The 8,453-nt window shown below is 36.5% G+C and overlaps 1 protein-coding gene across 1 annotated transcript; it reads right to left on the bottom strand.

The window, feature by feature from the left end:
- Nucleotides 1–343: 343 nt before the first annotated feature.
- Nucleotides 344–8,173, bottom strand: LOC102802632 (bombesin receptor subtype-3-like). Its single transcript, XM_085493033.1, has 4 exons — nucleotides 8,026–8,173; nucleotides 1,741–1,886; nucleotides 1,416–1,516; nucleotides 344–1,085 (listed from the first exon to the last, which is right to left on the bottom strand). The coding sequence occupies exons 1-4, from the start codon at nucleotides 8,171–8,173 to the stop codon at nucleotides 344–346; spliced, it is 1,137 nt and encodes a 378-aa protein (XP_085349159.1).
- Between the last annotated feature and the right edge of the window lie 280 nt (nucleotides 8,174–8,453).

The following is an 8,453-nucleotide window of genomic DNA, read 5'->3' as shown; positions in this document are numbered from 1 at the left end:
AATAAATTGTGACTATGATGGATGACATGCATATTTAAGTAGAATAAATCTGGTATAAGTTCACATTTTCTCCTAGTGCTGTCTAGTTTGGTTATGTGAAGTGCCGGTCCTCAAGTATTGGGTAATATGAAACAACTGCTCGCACATGTACATCAAAAAGACGTTGTAGGTAAGTATGCTATTGAAAGAAGGTTTGAAATCAGATGCCAACAACTTATATTACTGCATCGCACCCAAACTATACGTTATACCATCTCAGTACGTGAGTCCCCCGACACACAGTTAACACATTCTGATGACATTTATTTATCCTTTTGAATTCAATTTTAGAATCCAACTGAGATTACACTCTGTCTCCTACATCGTGTTGTACACTGCTTTCGCTGCCATCACTGTTGAACCATATTTCATTGGTGTCCAAAGTTGACTCGTCATCGTTGCACTCGATCCTGCTTTTCCCTAAGTTGTGCGATGAACAGCAAGTCAGCTCACGGAACCCACGTCGAAAGTTCGCGCTCATGATGGAATAAACGACCGGTTTATATACACATATCGCATACAATGTAGTATCTACAAGGAATTCGTACAGAGAATACCACTTATTGTCATATAACGAACCACCTCTAATAAAAAATGACACTATTATGTCCATGACAGTTGGGAGTAGCAGAGCAGTATATAATCCCACCAGAGTAATGAGTAAGTGGAGCGCCCTCTTACAAGCAGACACGATCTTTTTATTTTCAGATAGCAACACCTGGGCCTCCGTTGATCTGAGAAACGCGTTGATCTTTGTAAACGAAACACTGATAATTACTAGTGGTAGAACATATAATAGTAGAACACGCGAGAGAGAAACCCGCAACAAATTTGGCGAGCCGTCATTAAGTTTACAAACACGAATTGACGCATTTGCGGCGCTGTCATTTGAATGGGTATGCGTAGATTCACGCCAGACACCGCTGAAAATGGTCGCTGGGATGGCAGCAGACACGGAGAGCAATTGAAGGATGATTGCTACAATGAAAAACATCTTCATGGTCCGAATGCTGTATGTTCTGAGTTCACGGGATAGTATAAAACACCTGCAAAAACCGATTTTAAAAAGTTAGAAAAAAATGTCAATGATTCACAAAAGTGATTTGAAGTTCCACATTTAATATCCTTAAACGGAAAATGCCCTCTCGAGATCTCGTTGAGGCGGAAGGGGCCACGACGCCTGTTTTCCCCTTAAAATAGTATTCCATTCGTTCCCATTATCAGGTCCACTGTTTCAATTACCATGGTTACGTACATTTACATATATTTTTTGATGATCTATTGATGCACAGTGGTAGCTCTTATGAGCAAGAATGCATAATGTTTATCAATTATCTAACCAACGAACAATTTTCATAATTATTTTAAATACTTACCTATCAATACTCATGACTGTTAGCGTTAATATAGTGATAGTTAACGAATAGTCCTTAAAAAACGACATACTCCTACACAATACAGTACCAAAACTCCAATCCTGTAACCACAAATATATACGTAAACTTCTGGGTTAAACGATAAGTCTCTGGGTATCAAGAACTTTGTACGATAGTGGAGATGCCGAAACCACTAGCCGAGGTTTATCTACTGCGGGAACTGATGCTTACACTATGTGTAGTGTTCTAATGTGTGTACAACATCTCAAAATCGCAGTATTCATATCTCGTATATTGTCGTAATAGGTTTCATTAAATAACTTACTTCATACACGTGTTTACTGATGATGTCAAACGGCATGGCCAGGAGCAGCATTATGATGTCACCAAGAGCAATTTGTGCAATGAACATATTGGTTACACTTCGCATGTGTTCATTTACTGCCACCACCGCTGTCACCAATGCATTGCCTGAAACAAATAGTATTAAGAGTTCACCTTCGTATCAATACATCGATACATTAGCTAAAGAAGTTATTGTTTATTTAAATTTTTGCGATGCATTCCACATTTGTTCAGTGATATTTCTAAAAGTACACGTTTCACTACTTCTTGATCTTGTATTGCATCATATCGATTCATGTGAAATTGTATCTCTGGTAACGTTAATATATGAGTCTATACTGATGCTATTGCCTCTCTACATTCAAAGGTCGTTTCCTATCTATTTCAACATGAAGTGAATTGAATGTCTAAATAAATAATAGTAGTGAAAACGCCACTTGAGTTGAAGTGTATAAATAATGCAGAACTTCGAAAACGTACGTCGAAAACACAAAGAAGCTGCTCTCTTATTGGCCAGACTGTCAGGGTATAGGGTTTGTAACCAATCAGGTACATTCATGAAAGTATCTTTGAATTAACTTCGCAAAGAAATTTTTCAGAATCCACACTTTACTGTGCATTTGTGCTTGCATACATTGCTGCGAGTTTATGAGTGGTTCTGCTTCAGATATATATTCCGAAGCGGAAAACTAATATTTAGAAAATATTTCATCACGTACATAGACGTTGCATTACTTTGTATTATATCCAGCATCTGTTAGATTTTAATATAATTAATTGTTGACATATATTTGATTTTATATAAGAACAAAATGTTCTCCATTTATTATATTAGGTGCACAGTAACGAATAAGTGACGGATGGACCTGCTCATTAATTTTACATTTTCAATACGATAAATCAGTCGTGTGAACACACACATATGGATATGTTGCCTCAGAGAATTGGAAATCAATATCGTTAATGACGTTGTCATCGATACCGACATTATACATATACATCGGATACAACTTATGGTCGCAAATTTGGCGGACAATGGCGACTTCTGTCCAGCAGTAGTTTGTAAACATGGGATTATACGATACTTTTTAATTTAAATATTTAAATAAACGATAATATAGCATGTAAGTGACAATATGCATATCACGCTCGTGGAATATTGATTGTTAAATCGAAGACATTAGATAATACAGTAGCAGGTAACTTCGGCATTTTCTTTGATGTGATGTCTGTTGAGATTTCGAACGTTCAATGTACAGAATAAGGGTCGACTATTCCCAGACAAATGTCTCAAATTGACACAATTAGAGAAAATATTGATTACGTTTATCGATGGGTGTATTTTGAAACAAGTAACTTCCCCAAGCAACAGAATGCTGGCAGCAGGACATACACTAGTAAGTTTCAAACAAATTTGGTACATCGTATTTATAACTCGATGCAAGTCAACGAAAATAACAAAAATTGTACAGTTTGTTGGACACTTATTTGATACAGCAAAAACGACTAAATAATCTTTGATATAGTGGTTGTCGCATGGCACATTCATCTTTCATGTTTGTCGAAGTAGTCTGACCTATTTTGTAGTGTCTTTGGTTAAATTGAAGTTAATGCTCATTTTTTCTATTCATTTGTAAGTGTCTTCATTGTCCACAAAGTGTTGCACGCACGAACGAGGAAACGCAGTAATTAATCTAGCATAGAAAAACTGCCTTTATTTTAGTTAAGTTACGAGTATAATGGAAACATACAAGTGATATATGCCTGCGATTCTGATTAGGTATTAGATGACTAATAGCATTCGATAAATTTAATGTCTCACTTTTCAGACATTTTTCCACTTCAAAATTGATGGAAATTACTGAAACCGGCAATGGGAAATGTAGATCAATCTATAATTAAACCGGTTGACTTATATATGTACTTGTGCAATTTTATACCTCACTGGTCATGCCTATCAACTTTAGCACAATGTCAAGCATGTGGTCTAAAACGTTAACATCATTGAACCTATCAATATCACAGTCTCTGTAAGTGTCATGTGGGAATTAAGATTCATTTGCTTAGCAATACACAAGTTTCAAACAGTAAGCCACTGCTGAAAACTATGTTTACAAAAAGGTGTATGTATTTATACACTCTACAGCAAAAAGTTTTACGCATTGCTGTCTCATATAGTGTTTATATATATAAGTCTATTCGTCATTCTCAGATTACTGGTGAATGTAGTCATTTTCTCCCAGATATAAATTTATTTAAAACGTGTCTCATCTAAGGAAAGTATCAATGTACATGACGGAGAAGACAGAAATGTACTAAAATGGAAAAAATCGGCGGTAAGAAACTCGCTCGCTACAACAGCATTGCTAATAATGACATGGAAGTGTAATTTGTTCTAATTATGGAAATCTTATTCTGTTCGGCATGTCAGCATATGATTTTACGTATCACGTACAGTTTCTATGTAAGGCTAGGTATATTATTAACATGCGGTGAGGGAATATCTCTCTTCGTACCGGTTATTTTAAAAGCATAAGTAGGCACACGTCCAATTATGTATCTTATCATTTGTATAACATGCGTATCTTCGCAATGACGATTATACAGATTGAAAAATACATATCACGTAGTTTGACGTCATATCCCGTCGAACTTGTTTTCATTGCAAGCGCCACTAGAAGATGTGTTTATTATCAGTGTTATTATTAATTCACTTATAATAATCGGTTGTAAATGGAGAAAGTATCACGAATAGACAGAATCGCCACAGAAGCTCGCGTTTACCACCAAAGTAGGTAATTTCTCGTTTCTGCTGACATCAACCCACGAGTAACTGTTACGGGATTATGATTAGACACTGTTTCACTACAAATCCCAAGTATGGAAGCGATAGAAGGCATACGTAGGCATACAACACATACGCGGAATAAGTTGAAAAAAATACCGAGCAATAAATACAATATACATGACTGGAGCAAAGTCGTTGTATCCTTAGTAAGCATCTTTGCGAAGTTGTTTAATTATTCCCAATTGGGGTCACAATTCACTTAATTATTGTAACAGAGAATTAACAGTATTCTACAATTGCGTTTTCATTTTAAAAGCCATGTACACACCAGAGAGACGTCTACATGTTCGGAAAACACAATATGATCGATTCCTGCATAAAGCATATTGTCTGGATTATAATGAACAATTAGAAACAAGTTGTTGCTAGAGTGCTCTTAAACTAGTAACTAAAGCGGAAACAACATTTATTTATTGCTTGCATGTATGTATAATTTGCAATGTAAGATAAATAATTATAAATCTACTTCTACATTACTATCGTGGGTGGTCTATACATTAAAATAAGTATCTGCACCAACGACGATAAAATTATGTCGATTACAATTGGTGAAATGATATTATATGTGCAGTATGTTTTCAATTTCACTGATAACTGCGTTAATACTATACACATGTAACACTAAAAATGCTGCATATCAGTTACACAATTTCAATTATTATCTCAAACAACTTAATTAATTTTTCGATTGTCAATTGTAACTTTCAATGAATATATAAACGTTCAAATAGTCTCCCAACGTCATTGGTAACGATATCTAATGTGCAATTATTTATGAGATGATTAAAACTTGTATTGTGTATGAGACCATGGTGTCATATCGCTTGTACGGACACCCGTCATGGACTTGGTCAGGATGCCCACGGGTGGCGCTTGTATTGAAACAATATCAAGCGTATCTTCACATTGCTATCTACAAGCGTGGTCTCTAAAACAATATCCGTGTCGCTTTTAGCAAGTATGTGTTATATGGGCAGCTGACAGTGTATGACACCACTTGTAATAATACAATTCGAAAACATTATCACCTGCGACAAATTTACTCACGATGTGGAGGTGCTAAAATCACTTTTGTATTTTTATTCAATGTATTTCGGGAAACTTATGCGGGTGTATTGAATCACTTTCCTATCATAAAAGGTGTTCAATTTGGATCACGTGATTTAGCTTATAAAAAGACATGTTACTTGAGAGACAGAGATAGACTCAGGGAGACACACCGGACCTAGTCCACTTGTTTGCTCTCTGGGCTTGGCCGTTGGGCCAACGCCCAGATACAACTTTTGTACTTATCTGATGTCACGACTCCGATCTCCGGTTCACGCTACCCCCTGTTTACAGTCTCAATCCTTCCCTGGCAATGGTCTTTTAATAACCGTGATGAAATCGTCCTTAGCGCCGATTCCACGTTATTTTCTGCATTGCTAAACAAAGAAATTAAATAGTCGATTGTGCTCATGTGTTCTGAAATTATAGATAAATAACATTTAGGTTCAATGAAAATATCTACTAAACATTAAATGACTACAATAGCTTAGTTTTGCGTACATGTTTTCAAACGCAATATCCACAAAAACTACATAATGACCATACGTAATACACTATCGACGAAATAGTTCGATAAATGCTTGAAAAAGGCAAAATACCGAGAAATATTACTCTGAACACACGAAGCAGATAAATGCTAGTAAGTTTGCAAATCTTCGGGTATGCTTGTGTCAATAAACTACCTCCAAGTTCTGCCATGGCGTGCATCCTACATACGTAATCACCGATTCACACCGAAAAAGCCGTTGCCACTGAGACCCGGCTGAGAGAGTCGCAAAATATACTTCAGTAACATATTCGCACATTAATGCTTTCAGATCTTCTTTCAGATTTCAATCCTTTTTTCACATTGTTAACATGTCACATGTTTATAGTAATAAAAACGTGGCTTTGGGTTCGCATTTTGTACGTATGCAAGTTGTATCTCACCTCCTCAGCCTAGTAGCCATTAAACTCAAAGCATTTTAAAGTGTAAAACAATGTTCAAACTGGTAAGTTAATGTTATATTCATATACGGTAATACCGTTATACCGTTTCAGTAGCTATTTATACACTCACCTGAAGCTTTAGTTAATTTTACGCGTAATATGGGATAAACTGGGATTACGGCAGCTGGAAGAGGCAAACTGTGAAAAAGGATGAATACGTCTCTATGCAGAACGGTTTTCCATCTGCTTTTTTTGAAACATCACATTATGTTTATTAATCACCACATTACCGAAATATATTAGATCTTTTATATGAAATACAATGCAACGATGGACAACCATTAATATGGATAAAAACGCATGCGCACTTCTCATTCTTAGATGGTGGTGACAGACGTCAACAACAACTGCTTTTGTGCGCTTGCATTAAATGCTTTTTCCAATTTACGAGAAAACGCTGGCAGTGCCACTGTCTATAAAATATCAAAAGGTGTGCCGGATATCAGTTCAAAAGCTCCGAGTATCATGCCTAGCAAATGACAAGTTTCTAATGTGCGTATAAATAAAAGGATTCTCCTAAATCTCCCGTAGACACATTAACAGTTTCACAGCCCTAGGGGCAGAGCAGTTATGTGTGTGAAAGCTGTAAAATGCCCAAACAACTATCATGCAAGAGAGATGCTTGTGGCATTACAATGAATAAAACATTATTATGAACAACTCAAATAGACATATATACATGCGAGCGGAGAATGTATGTGACTTTTATTTTATTTTATTTTATGTATTTTACGGGAACCTTAATTACAGGGGCTCCCATTATTTTCGTAATTTAATTTGCGGAGTGTATCAGTTGTATATAGTACCGAGTTAAGCGCTTTTGTTGTAAACTGCCTCGCATCGATCTGTCTGTTACGTCTGGTGCAGGTATGTGCATGATACTTCTATTTATAATACAGTCTTAAGTTAAGATCCTATATGCGCACATACGTCGTCGATATAACGTGAATGAGCAAACGGCACATAACATCCTAAATAACAGCTGTAACACAGACCCGACACCAACGTTTCGCAGCTTCCGAGTTTGTCTCTTTCAGTGTTCACTGTAATACAACGCTATATGTATGTACGTGTGTACTTATACCTCAGCGGCGTTGCATTATATTGTTTTACACGTTGCCACACATTAAAAGCTTCTACAACATATAAAACTATTAGCGATACCATAGTCTGTATAAACATAGACAGCATTTACGCATTATTTGAGCAGTTAACAATTCAACAACCATAACTTGCAGCGTGAGCAACTCCAAGACTATGGTATTTTTTGGTTTCAAAACAGACCAATCCGATATTTACAATTTGAATCCTAACATTAATTGCACTATAATACATGTACCATATAAAATAAACACATAGTGAGTTGCGTATCCAACTTACCTGCGATGCCAAATAATAGTACTACTAAATACAGCAATACAATCGAGACTGTCTTTGCACTCGGTGGGTCATCGTGTTTCTCGGCTTTAATAGCAGTACGCCACATATCGTCCATGCTCGGGTACATATCGGGATCCAGTTCTGCCATGATAATCTAGTTTCTATTTGGTCAACGTGAATAGCAGGATCAAGTTAGCTGTGGTAGAGGTTGAGTGGGTTTTGTTGTTACACTCAAGGTATACGTGGATGTATTATGAGTGATGACGATGATATAGTATACTGCCGACTAAAGTCGAATAACCAATGTTCAAGATGCACATCACATGCCCCACCAAACTGGATGTTCCATTATTTCAGTAGGGGTGACACCCAGGAAGAATGAGGGAACCTTCTTTTATGTTATTCATTATTAATGGAACCCAACTTAT

Source organism: Saccoglossus kowalevskii, chromosome 18 (genome assembly GCF_978046115.1).
Source record: "Saccoglossus kowalevskii chromosome 18, keSacKowa6.1, whole genome shotgun sequence".
In the NCBI taxonomy this organism is placed as follows: domain Eukaryota; kingdom Metazoa; phylum Hemichordata; class Enteropneusta; family Harrimaniidae; genus Saccoglossus; species Saccoglossus kowalevskii.
Note: the sequence above shows the minus strand (reverse complement) of the source record. Positions and strands in the feature narration are given on the sequence as shown.

Bases quoted from the DNA above. Each gene is read 5' to 3' on its own strand.
- LOC102802632 (XM_085493033.1), bottom strand. From the start codon at position 8,173: ATGGCAGAACTGGATCCCGATATGTACCCGAGCATGGACGATATGTGG. The intron at 1,517-1,740 runs GTAAGTTATTTA...TTGTGGTTACAG, and splicing joins TCAGTAAACACGTGTATGAA to GATTGGAGTTTTGGTACTGT. The intron at 1,086-1,415 runs GTAAGTATTTAA...CGGTTTTTGCAG, and splicing joins ACAGTCATGAGTATTGATAG to GTGTTTTATACTATCCCGTG.